Below are 27,819 nucleotides of genomic sequence, written 5' to 3'. Positions count from 1 at the left end.
AACCATTGGGCATTATAAGGTACTTACGTTGCAGAGGTCTTGACAAATGACGATGGGCAAGTGATGGAGTGACAACGGTAACCACCTCGTGTATTGAAACATGTCTGACCATCAGCACAGTTATCTGTACCCAGATCGCATTCATTTATATCTGATATAAAGAATTTTGATCAAAAAGAATAATTGTAATTTATCAGTCGATTGCACAGAAAAGGATACACATTCCATTTCATCATTAAACAAAATTAAAAGCTCTCTGAGGAATGAATTGGGAGAGGAGTCCTCGTAGAGGTAGCCAACAGGTAATTATCCCCAAAATGATGTCATTTGTGAGCAAACCAATGACAAACTACTACATGATACTGCAGCAGTACTGCGCAAATGCCATTTTGTCAAATATGGTGTTGGATTTCTCAAAGTGCAAATTTCCGCCATTTCGGGAAGATGACTCCTCTTTTAACAAAATGTCACTGATTCACAAAATGTTTTGTGGAACAGAATCACAAAGCCGTTTTCATGGCAGCTCTCTACCAATACCAGTGCTTACCTCGGCATGTGGTGCCATCACGAGCTAGATTGTAACCAGGGGGGCAAGAACACCGATAGGAGCCCGGCAAATTTTGACAGACACCCATACAGACTCTAGCACCCCGTTTTGCTGTCAGATCACACTCATCCACATCTGAAATTGAAATCAGTCATACAGTATCTCTAATATTTTTATTTGCTGCAGTGCTGGCACCTCTCTACACTTAACCTTGAACTAGAACAGTTGAATCGTAAGTCTGATGATTGAAATGGCAGAATGAAAAACGTTCCCTCTTGCTACTTGAAAGCAACTATGTTACAATACTAGGTGATTTGCACCCTGGCATAATTCATTTACTTTCCCTTCAAAAGATACCTGTGAATTTTTCCCTTTTAGAGTCATTTGATTTGCAGTGTACAGTCTAGATAAATCAAATCTTGGTGATATGAAATCTTTTGCAGATAACCTCTGCACCTATATTAAAAAGAAAGCATTTTAAGAGACTTTGTCTGCAAATATTTATATTGAAAATTATGGTATATGCACCTCAAAAGTGAAAGACTTAAACTTTTGCTCAAACTTTCATCAATTAAACTGCCAACAATTCTTTTTTTAAATCAAGAATAGAAATCCATGGTCACACTGCAAAGTCTTCCTAGGGAGATAAATTTCCCAGTATTTCTTGATATTTAAAATTCAAAATCGTTGCCACCCTTGTGTTGACTCTTGTGGAGAAAAATCAAAATTCTTTGATTTTTGAAAAATTAAGAAAATTTTCCTTCTCCAAGAGCTTTAAAATTTGCCCTCACAGGTGGTAGAGCAGAAAAGAATTAGAAAAATTTGAGTATCTGCACTCGGAGGACCATTCTATCTTAAAGAAACTTCTTGTCTGCAACAATTTTATTGAAAATTGAAGCTGCAAACAGCATTGGGCACCATTTTACAAGTGGTATAGCGACAAACTGAGAATGTCAAATAGCCGTACACAATACAAAGTGCCCTAATTACAAGGCATCTGTGTTTTTGTGTACAGCGATTTTACGTCATCAATTTGTGGCTATACCACTTGTAAAATGATGCCCAGCATTGCCACAGTGCAAACATTTTAAGATGATGCAAGTGCTTGACTGATTAGAGAATTTCATGTGTAAACTTTTAAGCCTTATTTCAGATGGTCAAAATCAACCAAATACCAAACTTTGGATAATGGTATGCAAATGATTCCTTTTGAGCATGTCAAGTAGGTCAAAGGACATACAAAGTTTTGTCTGAAAACTTTTCGTTGTATGTGTTTCAATTTTGCCAAAACACCATACCTCTGGTGTTTTGGTAGCCCAATATTTCAATTTGCATCTATAGTCTATTAATATAGTCTACAAAACATTGGTAAAAGATTACCCCAAATTGGTGGAAAATTTTCGTTGTTTTGTAATCAACATCTACCAATGGCCAACCTACTAGTACTGACCGTGCTGATAACATCAATTTTGGTATGTACGCAATTCATGAAGTATCAAGCACAGCTCAGTATATCAGTCAACTACTGGAAATCCATTCCAAAATTCCATAGTGTTTTTTTGACATGTACAGTGCATGTCACAAAGGAATGTTGTTCAACAGATGTTTTAGACTGTACTTTATGTGCTAATGAGCTTGAACCCCAGCAACACTGCTTCCTCATACCATCTTTTTCTTAGCAGTTGGTGAGCTTACCTTCACAACTGACACCATCACTGCCAGTCCGAAAACCACGATTACACAGGCATATATATGAACCATAGATGTTATTACACTGTTGAGCGCAGGGATTGCTTACAGCACACTCATCAATATCTGCAGAAAAAAGGGCACTAGCTTTTCATCTTTCAAATTTAATGAATAGATTTTTTAACCTCTGACATACCGATGAAAAGACTTGCGAATTGCATACAATGCTGGGGTAATAGTAATAGAGTTCCGAAATGTATAACATTGTTTGCAGTAAGACACAGTGGGGTAATTTCTGGTCGAGAGTAATTCAGACACTGCTGAGGTAATCTTGATATGCAATTGTTGTAACAAAGCTAATGCTGTATACCTATATTGACAAAAAGCCAATGTGATGCCATTAATTGGCGTCTGAGAATCACCTAGTGCATAGCTAGCATATTTGAAACTGAATGGTATGAACGCAAACAACACCTGATATGAACCTGCTACAAGTATATTTATGCTGACAATTATTAATGCATGCCAGTGAATTTCATGGGAATGGTTGCATCTTAGACAGTAGCCTATGATTGCATTGCATCAATGGTTTTGCATAACCATCAATTGAGGAACACAATTTAGTGTGTGATTGGCACGGTGAGTCACCCTTGTGGCAAGACAATCAACTATGTCTACTGGAATTATGTACATAGGCATGTTATTTGACTGACCTACACAGTTGACGTTGTCAGCTGCCAAGGAAAATCCATCCTGACATGTACATTGGAAGGAACCTGGAGTATTGGTACAGGATTGTTGACACTGGCCTCTCCACTCAGTGCACTCGTCGATATCTGAAATGCCATGGAACGGATGAAACCAGCTATTTTCAACATATCTTGCTGAAATGGTTTATATCAAATGATATGAACAGCTGTCAATGCAGAAAACTTTCATTGGTAATTGCCTTGATTTCAGTCTCTAGATCACAGTGAAATTAAATTTTTTTAACAAAAAGCACTGCTACTAAATCATTTATCCAAGACCATGCTTTGAAAGGGATTTCATTTTGAGTTTGCTTATATTTTGAGGAAAAGTTTTCAATCATGCATATCTGATTTATCTTGTGAAAGAGATTTCCCACTGATATTTTGAGTATATCTATTGGTACCTGCTTTGCCTGGAATATTAAATAAAGACACAAAGATGCTTACCTTCACATGTCTTTAGGAGCTGATTGGCCTTGTAACCAGCTGGACATGAACAGGAGTAGTAACCTGGATGGTTTTTACATGTTTGTTGTCCAGAGCATTCATGAGATCCTGTTCTGCACTCATCGATATCTTAAAACAGAGGATAGTCCAGAAAAACAACTTTGCAACTGCCCTTCTTTCAGTATTATGTAATACAAGCGACCTAATGGTCGATAGAGCTCTGCTGTGTTATGTAGAGAATAACTATTTGTGACACATGTGTTGATGAAGGTAGAATTCTTTGATAGCTCTTTTCAGGATGGCCTGACCAAAAATGGCAAAAATAGCTGCAAAAATTAACAGTTGAAGATTTCACCATAATTTGAACATGTCAGATTAAGATCATCCCTAAGAACATGCCTGCCAAATATCAAAGCTATCAGACCAGAAGAATTTTAAAAAACAAAATTTTTAACCAAAAATGGCAAAAATTGCTCCCAAAATACAAATTTGTGGATTTCGTCGTATTTCAATATACCAAATCAGATGAGTACTTTTTGAGAACAAATTTTTGACCAAAAATGACAAAAATTGCTGAAAAACCACAAAATTGTAGATTTCATCGTAATTTGAATACATCATATTTTGATCAACTCTATGAATCTGTATATCAAATATCAAAGCTATCAGACAAACGGTTTTCAGATTGGTGAAAAAACATTGACCTAAAACTACAACAATTGTGTACCGGTACAAAATGCAAATTGCATATTTCTGCACAATATGAACAAATCTTAAATAGGTCAAACCTAGGGACCTGTATCCAAATATTAAAGCTGTCTGACCAGTAGTTTTGAAGAAGATTTTTAGATACTTTTTTACCAAAAATGACAAAAATTGCCTTAAAAAAATAAATTTGCAATTTTCGTCACAATTCAAACAAATCTAAAATAAGTCATCCCTACAGATCTGCATATAGAATATTGAGGCTGTCAGCTAGACCAGCTGTTAAGGATGTATGAGCGGTAAAATTGAAAATAATGTCATTTCTCTAAATTGTCAATTTCTGGATTCTTCTTTGTAAGTATAATCAAAATGCGTAATGAAATATGGGGGTTACCGGGCTCGCTTGTGAGATACAAGACCATGAATTTTAACATTTATGAGAAAAAATGCTGAGTCAGCATTTTTTCACCATTACATTTTGTATGGGCGAAATAATTCAATGCCGTTTATTTCAAAATTTAGCGCGTTTCTTTTGACTGAGCTTTATGCAAATTTTCATGAAAATGACAATAGCAGAAGTTGCTTTTCCAGCAATTTTCAATGTAATCCCATGGTAAGTGACAAATTCCACGTGCGCGTACCACTCGTTCATCCTTAACGAGAAGATTTTTTTCCAAAAATAGCAAAATTAGTCTCAAAAATACACATTTGCGCATTTCATCACAATTTGAACAAATCTGATTTAAGGTCATCCCTAGGGACCCGTACTCCAAATATTTAAGGAATCAGACAGGCCACTTTGAAGAAGCTATGAAAGTAAAAAGTTGACAGACGCCAGATGTCACCACACATCCATCTATCATATAAGTTCTGCATCACTGACAGCAGTGCTAACAAAAACACTTAGCGTCCCGTCAGTTGCCTGATGTGAAAATTACATCAAGCCCGCAGTTACTCTCAAATTTCAGCACACACTTATTATAAGGTATTACTCTCCTCAAAATTGAAAGTCTTAAACTTTTGCTATTACTTTTTCCAAGGAAAATTTAAATTATTCCCTTTTTTCAACACCAAGAATAAAAACGTGGGATCACCATGGCCATGCAAACGTTGGTACTTCAGAAACGAATTACTCTGTATTTTCTGAAATTCAAAAATGGCCACCATACATGTCTTAACTCTATGGGAAAACAGTAAATTTTTGATTTTCCCAAAAAATGAGCTGGTGAAAACTTTAGTTACTTCGTATGCTTCAAAATGAGTCCCCACTAGCAGAAGACCAAAAAATTATGGTAAAAATTTGACAGTCAATACCTGTCTGGAGACGCATTCTGCTTTATATGTCTCTTGCTTCACATTATTCACAACAAATTTATCATCTGTTGTAGTGTTCAAAACTGATTAAAGAAGCGAGATTCCTCTTGTGTCACAGATCTAGTTCATGAAAACTAATTTTTGCATCGAAAATTTGTGAAAGCATAGACATGCTATGATGAAAGCAATTACTGTAGTACTTACCCTGGCATCGGTCACCAGCTTCATTAAGCTCATAACCAGCACGGCATCGAATAATTGAACGGCAACGATATGAACCTTCTATATTTTGACAGCGTGTATTTCGAGGACAGGGATTTCCTAAGCATTCATTGATGTCTGAAGGGAAAGAGTAACAGCAACTAATTAGATAATGTTATCAAAATTGTTCTGTATCTAGATGGATAGGAAGAATTTGCCCTCAAACTTGGAAACTTTAGCAAATTATGACACAATATTCTTTAATACTTGATAATGTGTCTCTAAACAGATTTTCCTGGCTGCATATTCAATAACAATAGTAGACTTTGAGCTAAACAGCATTAACCCTTTGAGCACTGTAATTTTCTTCTGCCAAAATTTTAGTGCAAAATTTTTGTGAATTTTTCTGTAATTTTTTGATAATTTTGGACCAAATGGGCATCACATTTCATTTGCTACACTTTTCAAACTTTGGGCAAAACTCTAAGAAAAATTGACTGGGGTTTATTTTATAAAGTTTTATAAATGTCCTAAAGTTTTTGCAACTGAACCAGGGCATTATAAGTTAAGAATGAGATATTTGGTATTTTTTGACAAAAAGAAGCAAACTTTGCAGGTTTTGTCATTATATGAACAAAACTGAAATGGCTCATCTGTAGGAATCTATCAAATTTCAAAGCAATCTGATAAACGGTTTCACAGAACATTTTTCAACCAAAAACAGGAAACAATAGGGAAATAAATACAAATGTGCAAATTTCACCACTATACAAAGAAACACAAATAACATCATCCCTAATCACCTACATATCAAATTTCAAGGCAATCATACCAGTGGTTTCAGAGAAGATGATTTTTGACCAAAAATGGGGAAAACTGCCCTAAAAATAAAAATATGAAAATTTCACCAAAATTTGAACAAACCAGCTGACTGAGGTCACTTCTAGAAAAGTGCAGATCAAGTTTCAGAGCAATGGAACAGGCATGCCAAAAATTGAAAAAATGACCTAAAAATATGAAAATTTCATCACAATAGGACCATACATACTAAGGTCACCTAAATAAATCTGCATATCAAATTTCAACTAAATCTGGCATGTGGTCACAGACTTTAAGCAAATGGCAGGATTTCGCCTTTGTTTTTAACTTGTTTGCATATTTCTGACACTAATATGTTCATTTGAACAACCTAATAATACCAGTAGTAGATGCACCAGTACACCAAATACTAAAATGGTGCCAGGTGCTGTGGCTTTCAAGTTTTTGATGTGGACTGATGGACATACATACATACATACATACATACATACATACATACATACATACATACATACACATGTATATATGTATGTATGTATGTATGTATGTATGTATGATGTATGTATGTATGTATCATACATACATATGTACTTAGAGACATATATAAAGACACCAACAATGACAAACGATGACTCCCACATGGCTGCAGTACATAAACAAGTAGGGAATTTACGACGTTGAGTAATGCTATTACTCACCAACACAGGCACCAAGACTATTGAGCTCATAACCGAACTCGCAGTCAACCAGATTTTCACATCGGAAGGAGCCTGGGATGTTTGTACAACGCTGGTTGGAACGACAGTTATCTGTGCCCAAGTCACACTCATTGTCATCTATAAAGAAAATGTACAGAGATGCATATTCAGAAACATTCGCTAATCAATCTGAGAATGTTAAGATATGCATTGATATGGTTTTGCACATCATTTATATCTGTCTGGGAGCATTCTGGCAAGTTAGAAATTGTCTAAGATTGTTGCACTTATTCAAAGAATGAAGTACACCAAATACTAAAATGGTTGGTGCGGTGGCTTTCAAGTTTTTGATGTGGACTGATGGACATACATAAATACTTACATACATACATACACATGTATATATGTATGTATATACGCCATATAGATTCAAACATTTCATTCCGCCATGCCCTCAAGACATATTTTTTCAGAAAGTAGTGTATTTTGTCCTGCGCCTAGAGCTCCCTTTTGAGATTAGGCGCATTATAAATATTCTTTATTATTATTATATATATGTATGTATGTATGTATGTATGTATCATACATACATACATATATGTATGTATATATGTATGTATGTATGTATGTATCATACATACATACATACATACATACATAAGTCAGTTTGTTGGGTGTGGGATGGTTTAGGGGCATTTCATGTCGTAAAGCTTGTCTTTCACACGTCAATTCCTTCAAAAAGGGCAAATGCAGAGACTAGATGTCAGTTTACTCTTTACCTTGGTTTTGTTTTACTCATAAACTAAACTTTTAATGTCAGTTTCACACAAAATTACGAATTGTAAAAATGTTGTGATTTCCGTTCTGTCTGCTTCTTTTCTTCCCTGTTATTTTGTCACACCACCTTTGGTGGAACAACCAGGCAGAGGGAGGGGAGTGGTGTAGCTTCATTAGCCATATAACAAACAAACTTTGATTGAAGGTGGTGTACAGACTCCACATGCAAACTTTGTCTCTAAACTTAAACATGGAAATTTCATTATCATTTGGTCAAATTTGAATGAATCTATCAAAAAGAATATACCATCTAAAATTTGAAAGTTACTGGATGTGTGGTTATAGACAATAGTGAAGTTCCCATGGTGACAATATACTTACACAGTTACAACCCTTTTCAGAATTAGAGCGCGACGCCACTGCAGTGAACTGCAATAAAACTGCTCACAATAATTCGTTTCAGCTGTAGCCAGCTGGCAAAGTCAACAACATTGTATGTCCCATGCAGACAGTTTGTCTGAGGAATTTGAAATAAAAGAGATTTGTACATGGACCAGTGCATGGTAATGTTACATTGTATCTTAATCTTGAACACAGGGTGCCAATCGTAAACTCTCATTTACAACTCGAGCCTCAGACAGAGCTAGTTTTGCCTTTGTACAAGCAGACTTTTTGGTCTTTATCAAGTAGCCTTGATCAACACCACAGTGGCCACGGCTACAGCTGAAACTAATTAGTGTAAGCAGTTTTATTGCAGTTCATTGCAGTGGCTTCGCGCTCTAATTCTGAAAAGGGTTGTAATTATATGAGGAGTGTAGAAGTACTGTTTTACTGTGGTAAGAGGCTCCATTGTACAATGATTGTGTTTGTTTGAATTCTTTGATTTTGCTAAATTTGTTTTCCCAAAGTGGACAAATGAAATTTCCAAGTGACTCTTGAACACAAAATTTTCTGTAGCAATGTCAATAAAAGCAGCATTAATGACACACTGCTCCCATTTGATTGTGATGTTGCAATAGCACATGTGCAAACTTCGCTGTTATTTCAATCAAATATATAGCAAATCCCTAGGCACCAACAAACTGATAGAATAGTTGAATGCTGTATTGTCATGGGCTGCTTGACTTGTGAGCCATGTCTCAATAATGACAAAAATGTCTACACTTTTGTTGACCAGCGTTGTCTCAATGACCTATTTTGTCTGCTAATCAAACGTGTACTCAAAAGTGTGGCATTCAGCGGGAATCTTATAACATCCTTTAGATATACTTAGTATATTTACCTTGTGCAGCAGGCTGAATAATTTAATTCGTAATGAAATTTTGAATTGCGCTGAGTTTGTTATATGCATGTCTGCTTACACAGTGTATGTGTTAAAAAATATCAGTTTGGGCTTCTGAACATGATGACTAACAAAGTCTGTGTACAATGGCATGGCTTGGGATGTTTCTTAATTTCTTGTCTGGTGTCTTCTAAGTATGGATTGAGCCTTATTATTAAAACAGGGTAACACTCTGACAATGATGAACAAACTATTAGATGTAAGAAACTCAAATGACATAAAGATTACCTACCAACGCATTGCTGTGTGAGGGCATTCAAAGTATATCCAGTGCCACAGTTTTGAACTCGGCGACACTCAAAGGAACCTATGGTATTAACACACTGCTGGCCATCAAGGCAGTTGGGGAGTCCAAGGGCACATTCATTGACATCTAAAACAGAACACAGTTGTGCAAAAAGTATTATTCAACAGTCACTGTTTTAGATTTGAAGCAAGAAAAGGGCACATTTAAAAACATATAACAAGCTTTTTAGAAAGAATATAATGGCACACATGCATTATTTATTTCCACTGAATTCAAAACTAGATGGTCCTGTGCTTTGGTAAACGGTCTAAGTTCTGAAGACTACTGAAAGGGTATTGTTTGATCTTTAATTACTGGTGTAGGGAAATGGGTAAAAAAAAAAGGCATTTTCATACAGATTAAAGGGAGATAGTCATCAGAACTGTACTGAAAGGTGGTATGGGACACATAATGACCAATGTAAACACTGTCTTCAAGGTATGTTGGTTATTGATGAAGTTGAAACATGTCTGCCATAAATATACATCATAAAATTTAAATGTTGCAGCTACGTTGACGTGATGCATCTTGAAATTGTGTATGCATATGAAATGCGCTTTTTGTAAACAAGAAAGTCGTACAGTAACAGTTCTGACAACCCCCTCCCTTTACAAATGGTTCACGCAACGCGTCAGCATGGCACTGTATTTGGCTCATCGCAACAAAAGCACACAATACTGTCAGTAGATGTGGTTGGATTTTTTGTCTGCTTACCATCACAAATCCTTGTCAATGTATTGAACTGGTAGCCTTCACGACATACATTCTGCTCTTCACAGGTGAAAGAGCCTATAATGTTGACGCACTGCTGCCCAGCAGCACAGGGGTTGCTCTGCAGTGCACACTCATTAATGTCTTTGGGGAAAAATTCAATAAAGCAGTTATTTCAATTCTCAACTGTACTTTTTGCCTGATGGGGCAGTTCTACAAGATGGTGAAAATATCAACTTCAAGAATTGGACATGCCCATGAAATCAGCAGTGCTTCATTATGAAGTTGTACAAATAAAGTCAAGAAAACTCTAAGGGTATTATTTGATCTTGGAGTATTGATGGTGGACCATGGGACAAAATGATATTTTTTAGACAGAGTTAACATTGTTTAAGCAAATGGTGTCAACAAAGCACTTTATTACATGCCTCAACTGACCCAGAACTATTTTTAACTTGAGGGCAACTTCCAGTTTTAAAAATAATCAAATTACACAATTTTTTCCAATCCTCTTTCTACCAGGTTCCATCGACAAACCATAGAAATAAATACAACTTGCGAGAAAGAGGTTTAATACAATGTCTTCTACCATGATTGACAAAGTGAATCCCGTGTTTTTGAATTTAATTTAAAAACACGGGATTCACTTTATATGTTAAAAAAATCAATAAACCTAAAACCCAAATAAACCCAAACATATTCATGCACTGACCAATCACAAAAATCATATTTTTTTAGAATTTTCTTGTATCATAGAAATCAAGTACATGATCCATCATTTGCACATCAAATCAAAATTAGATATGAAAATTATGTAGGATAGGCATGTAATAAAAACATGAGGCAATTAGTCACCTGATCATGGGCACAATTAATTCCTCGTTGGGGCTTTTCAATATGTATTTTTGTTATGATTCATCACATAAAACCAAAAAATACCCTCAATGGATGTAGTTTGATTTTTTTACCTTCACAGTTGCGTGTGAATGCATTGAACTGATAGCCATTAGGGCATACATTCTGTTCTTCACAGGTATAGCTGCCTGGTCTGTTGACGCACTCCTGCCCGGCGGCACAGAGGTTGTTTCTCACTGCACACTCATCAATGTCTTACGGAAGAATATTAAAAAACAGCTGTTATTTTAACTTGCATGATTTTTGCTGAACAGTGCTTTTTGTGATCTTATTAATGTAGAACATAACAGAAAAATACAAACACACACTGTTCACGATAATTGTTCTTTACGAGACCAATTTCAGGATAACAGCATTTACATCACAAACTGTTTGTAAATTTAAGCTGACCAGTGATAATTTAAATCTGTTACCTCTGTGATGTTGCAAATGCAGCATGTGGTAAATTGTATTTCCAAATACTTTATACTCTACTGTTTTCTGCTGAATTCACCAATCAAATAAATTTAAACACTATGGAATGGATAATTTATGCTAAACTCAATGATTAAAAAATTGCCAAGTAGTCGAATTTGATGATGGTAATGATGAGTTTTTTCAGTGATATCCTCCAAAACATACATCAGAAATATTATTTAATCGATAATCAACACTGGTAGGTTCAAGACTTGATAATGAAGTAATAAAGTACAATCAAATGGGTTTTTATTTATGTAATCTTTAATTTAAAGTAATAAATTGAAATATATTACGCTTTTAAAAAACAACTTTTGTTTTGCAATTAAATGCACAACATATTGACATGCTATTGTGCTTTGCACTAACCTGCCAAGACTGAATAAAGTTGGCCAAGACATGTTTGTGTAATGGTTTAAGATGGTATGAGAAATTTGTGATGAAAAATTGACTACTGGACAACTTCTATTATTGGATTACCTCATCAAATCAATTTAGAAGCAACATTGTATGCCATTATGTACTGTCCATTTAGTTCAAATGAAATCAGATCGGTCACCATCTTGGATCATATCATGAAACAAATTACTTTGCATGTTACATGTACACCTTCAGTACACAGTATTTATGCTAAGTTTGAACAAAGTAAGCAAAGAAAAATCATTGACCCTGGACATGAAAAGAAAATTGTGACAAAACGACTGTCATGTGGCCATAGTGGATCATATCATGCAACAGACTAATGTGCTGATGTACCACATAGAGCACTGTATTGGTGCCATGTTTGATGAGTGGAAATGGTCCTTGCTCAAGTGAGAAACAACTCTAGACAAATACACTGATGCATGTAGAACATAGAAGGACTAACAAGCCAGGTGAGACAGCTAGAAATATGATGATAACATCTTGTGACGATATTTTCATGTAAATTAGGCACACTGTTTTAAACCAAAATATATTTTGACACAGACTGGTCCTTTGAGATCTTATTATTTAAAGCTTTTAGACATGGCAGTTACCATTCTTCACAACTATTAAATATGCTATGAACATCCTGGTGAATCTTCAATACGTGCTGCAAATCTGTAGCAGAAGCTGATGTGTATGAAACACTTTACAATTTACTGATAATAAGCTCTCAAGCAGTTATTAAACATGCATACATGCAGACAAAAGAAAACACTGCCGCACTGTCTTGTGATACAAAGATTTTCCTTCCGTCAGGGATTAAAAATGATGAGCACATGCCAATATCAAGTTTCTGCCAAATTAATATCCATGCTTGAATGAACTAATTTACAGCTGTTGGCAAGTAGCATGGGTAGACATGGATATCCATTTGGTGCTGGTTGATGGCAGTTAGAACCCTTGGGATATGCACCACATTGCATTGCAACCTTACAGATACTCAAGGTTCTCAGGCATTGCTCAATGCTTGCAATTATTCTTACCATTGAAGTGACCTAATACTGCAATGTATACTTTTCAACTGTTATATGCATTTCTGAAACACTGTACTCGACTTCTGAACATTCCTTGAGTGGGCCAGCATACTTACAAGCTGATTGAGGGTTTTAAGACGCAGAAATGCATATCACAATTGAAAAGTCATTTACTGGACAGATATTCCCTTTTTTAATATGACAAGGACACGGACATGTTTTCGACATGTTAAATCTGACTATCCCAATTCAATGAGTTATCAATAAACTCTATTGTCATTCCGAAAAATACTGATGTTGTCATTCTGAAATACATTGAGTCCATATAGACCCTAAAAAAAGAGATAGGCATTTGCTAGCCATAGACCCTCGTGAGTCTATGGCTAGCCTCGGGGAAATTACAACGACCCCAAGCTCTAAGTTTTTTTCTTTATCAGCCGTCAGGACAACAAACTATGTGTAATCATTGCACAGTAGCAGTGCTATGATATTGTACACTCATTTTTTACTTTCAGATGTTATGTTTTCTGTATAGTCATTGTGAAACCTAGTACAGTCGTAATCATTCATAAATTGCCCATGACTTTTTCCACTTTATTAATGACAGAAGGTAGCGGCCCTCTCAGTCAGAGCTATATATATACACATGCAATGATAACATTTCATCCAATGTTGACAATTTCCAGCCTTCTTAAACCTGACTGAAATGAGTCAAAATGATTTTTTTTGTATGAACGAGGCAAGAATATTTGAAATCAGCATTTAGTATCATTCAATTCTAGAGAAAAGGAAAAATCGTTGACATGAAGGATTTCGCCCAGTTTTTATAGTAAAATCTTGCTCTGCCACATGGTTAATAAATATTAACACTTTCATTAAAAATGTAAAATTGACAATTTCACAGTTATTTTACTGACAATATAGGTTCATCAAATTTACAGCATTAATTAATAAAATAAATGAATTTTTGACAGGGAAGAATATGCCAAGTGAAGTTTTAAATTTTTTATTCTGTTGTGTTTTAGCTACATGATCGTGTTTTTCTGACTTTGAGAGTAATCACAACCTTACAGTGAAGCATGTCAGCATTGCTGGAATGCAATGAGTGTGACAATTGAAGAGTTTTTGCAGGTTTTGCTTTTTATTGTGTTTCAAAATCATTCCTGTTGTCAGTATTTGGTAACTATTGATATTGTTACTACAATTGTTCTCGGATTAGAAGATGCAAATCTGATCCGAATATTAAATTCAGCTGCATGCAATTTTGGTCACTTGCAAGCCGCTTCATCGAGAGTCAAAGCCTTCTTGGGCAGTGTCCCAACCCCCGGGGCAAAACAAGCGATCCTTCGGCAGGGCAGTTTCCGATTTCTTTCAAATTCATCAAAGGTGCTAAATACAGTTGGAACCAATTTGAGTAGACGGCAATGATGTAAATGTGACATTGATTCTGACTCTATTGACCCTTCGGTTTGATAAGGCAGAGTTGCCACTAATCTGAAAAACAGAGATCCTGGCCTGCCGATTCAACATGGTTATGTTGATTTCTGTATCAAAAAATACAGTGTCAGTAATTTAACACTTGCACCGCACTTCACCATATGAAACGTTGCAAGCTCTAACAGACTATGGTGATTACATACATCTGAGAAACAATCAATGCATGCGTGCAATTAAGCTGCATTAAATTTTCCATTCAAACACTCATACAAAAGGCATGGATATAATGCTGCAGCCAGGGTTCAAATTCATTAAGTATCAAGCTCAGGACAAGGTCAAGCCAAGGGCAGAGCCATGAGGTCAAGCTTAGGTCAAGTTTACGAGCTACATACGGAAGTGTCCTTTTTTTTTTTAAATTTGTCTTTTACCTTCACATTGAGAGGACTGTGTATTGTAGTTGTAACCCTCGCCACATGTCACTGTGATAGCACAGCGATAAGCTCCTTCTATGTTGACACACTCATGATTTTCAGGGCAGTCATATTGCCCATAGTAGCACTCATCCAAATCTATGAGCCAGTTCCATAAAAACAGAGTTGATTTTAATAGCATCTATACAATCTAGTAGCTGTGAATTAGACTCCTTGCTGGGCTTTGCTTTATGTTTCTACCATTCCAAAATATTTTCATGTACTGTCATTTGTCTTTTTTTTGTCTGTTTCTGTTCATTCACATTTTGCATGCATTGAAAAAGCTTGATCGGGAACCTTGATCTGTCCAGTTTCTATGCTTAAGTTTATCACAGTGCGTTAGCACATGCCTGCTATTGTGCTTGAACCGTTATTCAATTTGAAGCAGACACTTGCAAAACAACGTGGGGAGACATTGTGTCTGATAATGACATTTGTAACAATGATTTTTTGGAGTGGCTGTTTTGTTGGAGGAAAAAGTCGGCTTTATTGACTCACAGAATGACTTTTTTCTGTAGGAGAAAACTGATAATCTGGTTTTTACCTTCGCAATCTCGGAGGTTGTTTGACAGCCTGTATCCACTAGGGCAAACACACTCAGCAGCATTGCCAGTTTCTCGGCAATCATGTTGACATTGCAACTCACTGCAGGCTGAACCAACTGTAAGGAAAAGGCATGGTTTTATATATTATTACTCGTTAATCGGAAAAGTTCTCAGGGGGCGCTGCACCCAACACATCAAATTTTGCTCAAAATCACTTTTTTTTGCAAATATTCATTCAATGTTCAATAATTTGTTATCCAAGATTAAAATATTGGTTGGGTTCACCTTTTAGCTTGTAAAGCAGTCGAAAGTTGCGTGATAAAAAAGTGTTCCATGATTTATGCAAATGTATGTAAATCATCTGATTTCCTGGCTTCTCTTTTCTCCCAATTTCAAGATTCCAAAGAATTTAAGTCTGCTCTGGCTGGGTCAAATTTTCTGAAATTTTCTCATTTTTCTTTAAGTGCTATATAACAAAATGACTATTTTGTTTGGCAATGAAGTTCTTACATTTTGAACAAGAGGCATTTTAATTTTGCTAATCATGTTTTTTATCACTTTTTTTTTGAGTGTCAGTCTTTCAACCCATGCCACTTTAAAATGAGGATAGATAATGCAAAATAAAATAGTAGTTTTTTTCTACATAAACTCTTGTTTCAAGTGAAATACTACATTTCAGAAAATAGTATCAAGTTTTTGACTTAAATTAATATTTATCATTAATACTAAAATTGAGGTTTTTACCCCAAATTTACACCTCCTTGATCCTTCAAGTAAGCTATTACTACCATACTAAACTTCAGATTCTCTGCTTTTTGAAAATATACAGTATGAGGGGGTTTCCTTGTCATCTTAGATGAGAAATATTCCTTTGAAAAAATGTGTTGGCATGATGCAACTTTACTTTAAGCTATAGCTTGAGACATTACCTCTAACTTATGAAAAGTATTCACATCATTTTAAAGCTTTTATATGTGCATTTTGAAAAATTTTTCAATTGATATATAATCGTTATATGAACCATTTTCTCTTGATTTTTGTTTCATGGGATGCTCAAGCAGTCAAAGCTACGACGTGCCCAACTAATCTAATTTTAAAATTTTATTCAAGCTACAAATGGCTTACACACATACAATATAGCTACATCTACATGTATTTCTATCATAAATGATTCAACAGTAGGCCACATCTAGTCAGCCGTTCACTTTCTGTCTTGGTATATAAATACTGTTTACATGAAGACATTTCATTTTTATCGGCAGTGTCATTCATCGTGTAACACTGAAGTATGTTTCCGTCAATTGTTGTATGTTTATCATCATCAAGATAGACAATATATGCACACAACTTGTTTGCTTGCGTTTTTTTACCTTGCTCACAGTCTCGTTCATCGGCAGCTAATCTGAATCCCTCGTAACAGGAGCACAGCACACCGGTGTCTGTGTCAACACACAAATGGGCACAGGGGGAGTTGCGGCAAGTTATACGTCGTTGTACTGTAATAAAAACAGAGGTAGTTCTCTAGTAATGCACCGTAGTATGGGATGTACCGTTTCATGGTCTTTTGTGCCAGATACGATCTTACAATAACCTGGCAGCCAACATGAGAATCACCTGATTCTATTTCAAGCTTGTGTTCAAAATGATTAATGTAGATTATTGAAATAACAGGTATCGAGCAATTGAGCTATCTGTAACAATATAACTTGGAAGGATAATGATACATGCATATCACCAAACATCAAGGATTATGACAACTGAAACAGTGCTTGTATGATTTAAGGTAGAATGCACCTCAGGGATAGATATTAGGACCCTCAAATTTTTTTGATATTTTTCTGGTCTTTCCAAGCTCTTGGAGTAGGAAAAATTTCACTGTCTTATTTTTTTGAAAATTGCAAATTTTACTTTTCTACAAAGAGTTGACATAGGGATGGCAACCATTCTGAATTTCAAATATTGGGCAATGTTAGGTAATTTGTTTTGCACTTTCATTTATTCTCGATGTGCTGAGAGAATGGTTGAAAGTTTGGTCGAGGGAAGTTTGAACAAAAGTTTAAGTCTTCCGTTGTCATGGCACATACCACTTTAAGTAACTCTAGTTGTGATGATAAAAAGACCAAAGCACATAATTATGCAATTTGATGTTCACAGGTATATGATAATATTACCAAATTTGAAAAAAAAAAATATGGAATCGAGTAATTGGTTGGAAACTACACATTAACCCTTTGAGTGCTGTAATTTTTCCCACTGAAATTTCAGTGCAACATTTTATCAATTTGTATGAAATTTTCAGTAATTTTTTGATAATTTTAGACTGAACGGACATCACATTTCATTGGCTATAGTTTTTCATCTATATTTTGGCAAAAATTTGAAAAAATTTGACTGGGGTACATTTTATAAAGACGACAAAATTGACTTTCGCACTCCAAGGGTTTTAAAGTAAACAGACTATTAAAACACCTGTTGTAATGATTTATGACCACGAGTGAAAAAAGTAGCGCCCAAAAAACTTAAATATGCAAATTTTATCATTGTTGGAACAAATCTGAACAAGGTAAAGCATAAGAAAGCAAAATATAAAATTTTGAAAGCTATCAGACAAGCATTTTCAGGGGAAACAGACTTTTGAACAAAATTGATAAAATTGGCCCTAAAGATTAACATTAGCAACTTTGATCACCATTTTCACTGATAAGAATGAAGTCCCCCTAGCAGCCTGTTGACAATATTTCAAAGATTTACAGACTGAAAGTTTCAGAAAAGATCTTTTGACCAAAGAAGGGGGAATATTGGCCCTAAAATGTAAACACATGAATTTTTTCATTATCATCTTCACAATGACATCATGAAATAAACCCCAGCAACCTACGTCCTTAAAGCAATAATTTTACCATTACAGAAAATGTTATAATTTTATGAAAAATCATAATCATGTAAATTTTGTTAAGGTAGAATAAACCACTGGGACAGAAAAATCAGACTCCAAAACTTACTTTGCTTGAGGAAAGTTTGGGAAAAAGTCTTTCATTTTCGAGGCGCAAGCTACCTTTATCATGCAAACAGCATATAGATTCTACTCCATGTAAGATAATTGTCCATGCAATAAGATAACGGGATAAACACGTCTGTTTGAGTAGTTTTTTGAGTTTACGCACTCCAAAAATTGGTATACGGACACACGAACTGTGGGATAGACAAATAGCTAGGCAGACCGACACACGCACTGACACTGACAGAGTGATGACATTGAATCTCACACAAGGAAAGGTATCAAAAGGGCTTGTTGAGGTAATAGTGCTGATCGCAAATGACGTCATTTTTTCTCTCATTAATATTAAAATGAATATTTGTCCTCACTCTCCGCATAAACGACGAAAATAAAACCTGCTAGTGTTACAATGGCTTCTAAGTCACACTCATTTGTATGGATTTATGGCTCAGACTACAAGCTGCAACAACAGCTGCGCAAGCAACAACAAAATTGTCCGAATTTAGGCAACGTTGTCCGAAGTTGCGAGTGTGCAGCTATATTTAGTAACAAACCTGAAATCGTGATCAGCACTATTGGATATTATGACAATCCGACCAACAATGATATATCCTGCACAAAATTTAATTTAAAACTACATGGGCTTGTTCTTAATTATTCAAAGGAAAGGAAAATATCGATAGTTACCATTATTAAATCATAGTTTTTGCCATAAAATTTGACAAATATATGGAGTTGATTCATTACTGTCTGATCAAAGCAATTCAAGTAAGCTATTGAAATCATTGCTTTGAGCAAAAATTATTTCCTATTTTAACGGCAAGACAAAATATATAAAAAAATCCACAATGCTTAAACTTTGTCGAATTGAGATAAGGCTAAAATTATATTTGAACCCATGCCAAGGTACTACATGCACACTGAAATGACACGTTATTGGTAGAGAAAGTTGACAGGACAGCTCTAATCACCTGGTTCACAGTCTCTGCCATTGCCTGCCAACTGGTATCCGTCAACACAGGAACACTGAACACCCTGACTAGTGTCGATGCAGTTTTGTTGGCATGGTGAGTCTCTACATGTGATGATTGCTGTGTGGAAGGAATACAGTACACTCACGCCGTGCAAACGACCGTGCAAGTTGAAACAAAATCAATCATACGACATTCTGACCTTGTTCTTGGTCAGAAATGTCTGATGAAGCGCGGCTGTTCAAAATTTAGCCATGCTTGTATGCCTTACGTAGCTCAGCAGAGCAATAATTGAGAAAATTTGGACTTACATAGAAATTGTGATCATGGATGTGAGATATAGCAGTCGGATTGCCATGGTGAAGCATTTGATATCAACAGATTTCTTTCAGAGTTAGTAAAGCAGTTAATTTGAATTAAAATTTTTAAAAGAAATGTGCCTGCAAAGCAATTGTTGTCAAGATAATCAGAAAAAAATGCCGAATGTCAACAGTTTCCATACATTAACTGGGTTTGAGATACTGATGTCAGATTATTCTCGCTACCTTAACTCTTTCACCACCATGGTATGGCCCAAACCCATTGTTATCAATGATGAGTGTAGACCTGTCTACAGAGAATTGGGGTGAACAGGTTAAACAGCTTTTGTCTTGTGCTTGGTGACAAACTACATGATGTTGCAATGCATTGTGGGTAGAAAGTCAATTTCTCACAGCAAGAGTTTGAGAGAGTGATAAATACTCTTAATGTTTTAATGGCAAAAAGTTCTGTTTGTTTGTTAAACTAGCTGAAATTGTGCATCTCTTGCCAGCCTTTTCTTGTATGAAATTCCTGTACAACCAGAAACTTCACTTTGGCTTAAGAAATCTTATGAGTTTTACTAGCAGAAGTCTCAAGCAGTTGACCTTATTGAAAGCACGGTCGACCGCCTGAGACTTATAAAACTCACTTAGGTGGCCAAATCATATTTTAGGTGCTGAGAATTGAATTTAATGCTTTTAACAGACATTGATCTCAATTGACAGGTAAGTAAATTACTACATTGTAATAAGTCAGTGGTTCATGAACTTGTAGTATCAAAACCAAGAGCTGTAGGTAAACTTGGAATGTGCTTATCTTGCTCTTTTCCATTTCCATTGTTGTAGCCTATCACAGGCAATATGTAAGCAGTGTGTGTGTAATTGCTCACCTCTGCCCTGCTGATGGCAGCTCAAATTGTAAGCCATCCTGTTTACATATTGTCTAATTTACTTTGACTCAGTTATCCTTACCTTCACAATCACGTCCATTGGCTGCTAGCTGATAGCCCCCGTAGCATGAACACTCCACTCCGGTGGAAGTATCGGTACATACTTGAGAACATGGAGACTCCCTGCATGTTACACGCGCTACGAGGGACAAAAGATAGCAATCGACTCATCAGAGTTATTATTACAGTTGCAATGACTCTTTTACCCAACCACTGACAAGGCTTTGCCGTGTTTCATCTGTTCAAAGCAAGAAGACTTGATTGAATTGTACAAGCCCAGCATCTCACAGATGTTACAGTGGTGAATGACACAGATTTGATGTCTACGTAGAGCTGGATATTGATAAAGTTGTAGTATATATTACTTTACTCTGTTCCTAAATGTACACCACTTGTTTCAAATATTGCTTTTCTGGTGGCAGGATTTCAGAGACAAAAATAATAAACACTACACAAACTCTTTTCACACTGAACAAGTCATCGTTGATGACACAGTCCCCACTTGTTAATTGGTACTTTGATTACAGGTCCTCAGAGAGGATAGAGTCCTCTTCATTAGGTCTGTGATAAAAACACTGTGATAAAAATACTTTTGAATAAATTCGCTTGATACATGTCTGAGTTCAGGACATGAAAAAATCATAACAAAATGGCCGCACAGCAGCTATATTGAATTGTATCACAAAACTAATTAACGTGCAAATGTATGACCAATCGTATCACAAAACAAATTAACGTGCATATGTATGACATTGGTCAATCTCCTTTTACCAACTTTGAATAAAATCGCTTGATACATGTCTGAGTTATGGTTCTGGACATGAAAAAACGCAATAAAATGGCCACGAGGCGGCCATATTGGATCGTATTACAAAACAAATCAATGTGCATGTGTATGACATAGGTCAATGTCCTTGTACCAAGTTTGAATAAAATCGGTTGAGATATGCCTGAGTTATAGCTCTGTACATGAAAAATTGTAACAAAATGGCCGCAGAGCGGCCATATTGGATCGTATCACAAAACAAATTAATGTGCATAGCTATGACATTGGTCAATGTCCTTGTACCAACTTTGAATAAAATCTGTTGAAACATGCCTGAGAAATGGCTCTGTACATGAAAAAATCATAATAAAATGGCCGCCTGGCGGCCATATTGGATCGTATCGCAAAACAAATTGACGTGCATATGTATGACATAGGTCAATGTCCTTGTACCAACTTTGAATAAAATCGATTGAGATACGCCTGAGTTATGGCTCTGTACATGAAAAAATCGTAACAAAATGGCCGCACAGCGGCCATATTGGATTGTATCACCAAAAAAATTGAAGTGCATATCTATGACATTGGTCAATGTCCTTGTATCAACTTTGAATAAAATCAGTTGAAACATGCCTGAGTTGTTGCTCTGTACATGAAAAAATCGTAATAAAATGGCCGCCTGGCAGCCATATTGGATCGTATCACGAAACAAAATCGACGTGCATCTGTATGACATATGAAGTAATCCTTGTACCAAGTTTGAATGAAATCGCTCCAGGCATCTCTGAGATATCTGCGTGAACGGACGGACGCACGGACGGACGCACACACGGACGCACGCACGCACGCACGGACATGACCAAACCTATAAGTCCCCCCGGACGGTGTCCGTGGGGACTAACAACCAGTTTCCTATTTAATTACCTACAAGCTGATTACTAATTAAAGAAATCTTAGAACGCACTGGAAACTACAGCATGAAAAGAGGTTGTGTAGTGTTTATTATTGTCTTTGAGAACCTGTGACTAGTGAAGCAATATTTGAAAACAAGTGGTGTACATTAAGGAACAAAGTCAGATTAATATCAAATCAGCATTGTTCACCAATGTAATTGGAAAATGTCATTGCACATACTTAAAGCTTGGTTTAAAAAAACCAGCTTCTGCGTTTTTCTGTCTTGTAACCAATGCAAGTGACCTACCTGGGTCACAGCTTTTCCTATCAGCAGCTAATTGATAACCATCATGACAGAAACAACGGACCCCATATGAGGTGTCTTCACATGTATGTTCACAAGGATTATCCCTGCATGTCACCGATGCTACACCACAAATAAATTATTGTTCATTTGAAATGACGGACAAATAGACAGACAGACAGGCACAGAAAGACGAATACAAGACAGATAAACAGACACAGTGTACACAAAAGAACACATATTTAGACATAAAAGATAGCTGGAAGATATTCATGATCTTTGCATATGATGGACAGGTATGTGCAAAATGTATAGTTAAAGTATTAAGAATTTTTTTGTTTGGGTACAACTGGTGGTACAATTGAGAGACGTTATTCTTGAAGACAACATTGTGACTGCATGTGCACTATATGTTGGTATAAAACACAAAAATTAGACGGTTTTTGATTGGACAATTAGATATTTATATCCATGTAAGGGAGTCAGTGATTGGGCACTGTGCCTCATAAGAGCATTACTGACATTATCCCCACTGTAGACAGACCTAAGTATGCAAGTCTGCACTAGATTCTGGACACTTTTTTCTCTACTTGAAATGTGCAAACAATATATATGTGGGTTGTGATTCTACTTAGAAGGAATCGTTTCAAAGAAATCTTAAAGTAAAAAATTAACGTGCATTAGTAGAATAACACATGCTTATATTTGTCCCATTTGTTAAAGTGGCATCTTCTATTTGTAACATCCTTTAAACATGTTATTTTCATACCAACAGTCTCTATTTCGACTTTGCAGTTATGGACAGATCTGAATTTGAGTTTAGAAGATCAAATGTTTATCACTCGCACTGGCACTCTTGGAATCTGAACTGAGGAGTTCAGTCATGTTCTAGACCACAGGGAGCATTATGGTTAGAAAACCATGGCATTGCTTGTTGTGGGCTCCCAAGAACATGATTGAATCGGTATGAAAAATCAACTTTTAAGCGTCTCCATTCCAAATCAGAAATGGTCATAGGTCATCAGATTCTGATGTCCATGCCCCAGAACCATCCTTTTTTCATCAATTTGGCATGATCTATCCATAATTTTAGAGCAAAATAGAGAAAGTTGGCATAGAAATGAAATGTAGAAAAAGTGATACAAAAAAAACAATGTCACTTAAAATAAGAACACTATCCTTTCAATGCACAAGTCATTTTTCCTACACTCAAGATCAACCATATATAACAGCTACCCATTCTTAGTTTTGAATGTGCTACCTCCATGTACAGGTTCTATGAAATCTACATTTTTGTGAGACAAAAGTAATAATTTAAACATGAGGCAGAATTTGGGAGCTTATGCTTTGATCACGGTCTTGATCGCAGTCCTGATCATTGTGTCATTTGATTTGCATCCAGACAATTTTTTGAAGAAAAATGAAATCTTAGAGGATAATGTTACATATCATGGTAGGCCTATCAATGAAATACATCAGTTTTGAGCAATATGATAGAAAGTAAACTACACAGCATGAGCAATATATGATTTTATCTTTCTGACAATTGCAAATAAAAGCCTTTACTGTTTAATTGAGGGATTGCAGTTACATATGGATGACCTTAAATGACAAATTAGCTCAACCAATGAAATCAATGATGATTTTGATTGATGTCAAAAAGAAAGATAGAAAATGAAAACAAAATATGACCGGCAATACCTCTGTCCAAAGGAGTGCTTTTCCCAAAGTAGAAAATGTAATATAGGTAATATAGGTTCAAATTGCTACCAGCAAATTTTGAATGAAGGCTTTTAACTGGACAAATGAAATTTACAAGATAAAGTTTCCATATGGTGATCTTTTTTGTCAAAGTACCATCCATCTTCACTAGTGGGTGATTTGCGAGCATGTGACATTTCTTTTTCTTTTTTTTGTAACATTTCTATGGTGGAATCTCAGTAGACAGCGCCCCCATGAGACAGAAGTAGAGTCAAGTCACAGAAGAGGTAATTTAACAGCAGGAGAATATAGAACCTGTATTACGTTTTGCAGGGAAGTCTCACTTTGCTGACATTGAAAGATGTTAATACAGAGTAAAAACCACACCAAACGATGCAAAATGAAATTAAAACAAGAACTAGGTGACACCAAACACAGGAAAATGAAATTAAAACAGGAACTAGGTGACACCAAAACAAATGAAAATGAAATTAAAACAGGATCTTAGTGGAGAGAGCGCACACAGGTTTGACATCCTCAATTAGTTTACCTTCTTTGCATGTTCTACCGTCAGATTGCAAAACATAACCGACATTGCAATCACACCTGAATGAATCTGCTACGCTGATACACTGATGTGCACACAATAGACCAGGATACTTCGCACACATATCGGTTCCATCTGTAGAATCGATACACAATTGGATGATGTGACAGGCTGCCAGCAGTCGTTCAGAATATATTGCAAACAGATGTACATCTGCCAATGATAACTTTTTTTTTTCATATTAGATTGAGAATAAATGATTCAATGTTCTCATTCCCAAATGTCCAATCATTTTGTCTCAAAAGACAGTAAGGCTGCCAGAACACGATGTGGCGGTATGACAAAAAAAATAGGCTGCAGGAATAGCAGCTACCATGAAAAGAAAAAGTGGTTCAGAATAGGCAGTTTGACTATTTGGATGCTGTTTTGAAGCTCAGAAAACTTTTATCATAGGTCTGGCAAGGAACATAGTACAACATTGCCGAAAGAATGCCAAGACCCATCACTTTGGGTGCCGTGTCTCCATCCACTGGCTGCCTATACACCATACCCATCACTTTGGGTGCTGTGTCTCCATCCACTGGCTGCCTATACACCATACCCATCACTTTGGGTGCTGTGTCTCCATCCACTGGCTGCCTATACACCATGCATACTATATACCAACTACAGCAGTGGGGGCATCCTGGATAACATGCTGCCCTCTCTGAAGTTCATTTGAACCTGTAACTTGCTTCTCGGTAAAGGTTACCACATCATCTGGATGTGCAACAGCCCCTTGCGTTCAGCCTGCTCCTGGATTTCAACCTACCCTTGTCTCTGTGTTTCTTCTTTGAGTGATTAAACATACATACACAACCGACCGATACATGGCCATGCTCAACAAGGCAATGGAACATCATAACACTGTTTGTTTGTGTGTGTGTTTTGAACAAATGTGTCTGGACACAGACTGTCATATCACTACAAACAAAATTTATATAGGGATGGATATCAAACTCCATTGTTCACAGAGCCGAATTTATCATTTCCATTGTCTTTTGTATTTCAGAGGAATGACAGACAATTTCTGGAAGTAAATTTGTGTAGGTTTAAGTCCATTAGCAGTAACTTGGGGGATTCATCTTGAAACACTTGTTGCCATGACAAAAAGAAAGAAATAAATTTTCCTGTAAATCTGTTTTGCCTATCAGCTGGTGTATGGATGGATGGTTCATCAAGGAAACCAGAAAGTCTAGAAACTCTCTGTAGTTTCAGTGTACAGAACCCAAAACTTGGCGTAGTACCATACACCGACACTTACAGCTGGAGGAACCACATTACCCAAATAGAACACAGAAAATATTTATCTACAAAACTACAATTCTGATTCCTTCACAAAACACTGTAGCTAGGTTTAACCTATTTCCCATTTCAAGTTAACTCAGCATGGGCAATATTAATTTACATGTAACTACAAACCTGCACTTGATATAGCTGACTCATCTGATGTGAATAGAAAATTCCTTAAAAAAGCTGGATCTTGTTAATGTATTTGGTAAGGATCAAATGAACACTACTTGCCTACTGGTGGTTCTGTTGCAGGGACTGGTTGGCTACGCGCACAACACTCTCTGAAAGCTCTGTCACAGGGATCTCCCAATGTCATTATGCGGTCACAGCTAACGTAGGGCATCTCCTGTTTTGCTTGTTCACCGAGGCGACAGCAAAGACAGCATTCCTGAAGGAAAACACAGCTCCTCCCTTATTTATCATGTCTTCAAAAAATCATGGATGGTAATAAATTTACATGATTAACAATTTTCTCAATAGAAAACACTTTCTTGAAGTGTGATTATCAATTTTTATCAAACACCAACTGTACATAGCAATTTAAGGTAGAATGTGCTTTGATATTTGGACTTTTAAACTTTTCCAATTCTTTTCTGATCTACCACTTGTGGGGGTTCATTTTGAATCCCTTTCAGAAAGAAAAACTTTCACCATCTTCGTTTTTTTTGAAAATCGAGAATTTTACTTTTCTCCATAGAGATAACACACGGATGGCGGCCATTTTGAATGTCAAATATCAGTACATCTTGGGTAATTTCTTTCTCTAGTACCAAAATGTGCACGGTGACCCTCAATTTTATTCTGATTTTGAAAGTGAATGGTTGAAAGTTTCCTTGAGGAAAATTGAGCCAAAGTATTTGTCTTTCACTTTCGAGGTGCATACTGCCATAATTATAGCGTTGATCGCGATTTGGGTTTGTTACTAAATATAGCTGCACGCGCGCGACTTTCGGACAAATATGCTGAAATTCGGACAAATTTTCTTTTTCTCCATGCGCGGCTGTTGTTGCAGCTTGTAGTCTCAGTGATTAATTCAAACGAATAAGTGTGACGCTAAATAGCCTTTCTAACACTCGCAGGTTTTATTTTCGCCGTTTATGAGGAAAATGCGGACAAATGTTTATTTATGCATATTAATGAGAGAGAACAGTGACGTCATTTGCGATCAGCGCTATCTTCTATAGTAGCGAAGTACTGTGCAAACATTGTGTCCTGGGGATAGTATTACAAACACTGCTGCTGTTGGAACCATTGAAAGCCCTCTGGAGTAAATAAAAAATTTCAGTCTTACTTTTGTGAAAATCGCAAATTTTGATCTTCCCCATAGAGTGAACACAGCATATTTCAAATATTAGCGAATTTTCAGAAATATGTATTCTTGAAAACTTGGCACAGCCACATTTTATTTTTATTATTGATTATGGAAGAGATTCTTAATTAAGTCACTTTGGAAATTACCAGTGTTGCCACTGGGAATTTCTTTGAGTCTGCCTGTACAAGTACACCC

At 36.2% G+C, this 27,819-nt stretch overlaps 1 protein-coding gene across 45 annotated transcripts in view; it reads right to left on the bottom strand.

Moving 5' to 3' along the window:
• The window catches only part of LOC139135673 (fibulin-5-like), a 55,994-nt gene that overhangs the window by 16,271 nt on the left and 11,904 nt on the right, over positions 1-27,819 (bottom strand). For 2 of the 45 annotated variants that reach the window (XM_070703227.1, XM_070703228.1), the window contains exons 3-20: positions 26,544-26,700; positions 24,984-25,115; positions 22,736-22,855; positions 20,791-20,907; positions 19,520-19,639; positions 16,921-17,046; positions 15,550-15,666; positions 14,964-15,104; positions 11,254-11,394; positions 10,289-10,429; positions 9,521-9,661; positions 7,170-7,307; positions 5,656-5,790; positions 3,433-3,561; positions 2,950-3,072; positions 2,243-2,362; positions 548-682; positions 28-151 (exon numbers count right to left, since the gene is read on the bottom strand). In XM_070703227.1, the coding sequence (XP_070559328.1) occupies positions 28-151; positions 548-682; positions 2,243-2,362; positions 2,950-3,072; positions 3,433-3,561; positions 5,656-5,790; positions 7,170-7,307; positions 9,521-9,661; positions 10,289-10,429; positions 11,254-11,394; positions 14,964-15,104; positions 15,550-15,666; positions 16,921-17,046; positions 19,520-19,639; positions 20,791-20,907; positions 22,736-22,855; positions 24,984-25,115; positions 26,544-26,700 (2,357 nt within the window). The remainder of the gene's footprint in view (positions 1-27; positions 152-547; positions 683-2,242; positions 2,363-2,949; positions 3,073-3,432; positions 3,562-5,655; positions 5,791-7,169; positions 7,308-9,520; positions 9,662-10,288; positions 10,430-11,253; positions 11,395-14,963; positions 15,105-15,549; positions 15,667-16,920; positions 17,047-19,519; positions 19,640-20,790; positions 20,908-22,735; positions 22,856-24,983; positions 25,116-26,543; positions 26,701-27,819) is intronic. The other 43 variants (XM_070703233.1, XM_070703237.1, XM_070703231.1 and 40 more) reach the window with 29 other exon arrangements.

The sequence above is a fragment of the Ptychodera flava genome, chromosome 6 (genome assembly GCF_041260155.1).
Source record: "Ptychodera flava strain L36383 chromosome 6, AS_Pfla_20210202, whole genome shotgun sequence".
Taxonomy (NCBI): Eukaryota; Metazoa; Hemichordata; class Enteropneusta; family Ptychoderidae; genus Ptychodera; species Ptychodera flava.
This window is presented reverse-complemented; position numbering and strand designations above follow the sequence as displayed.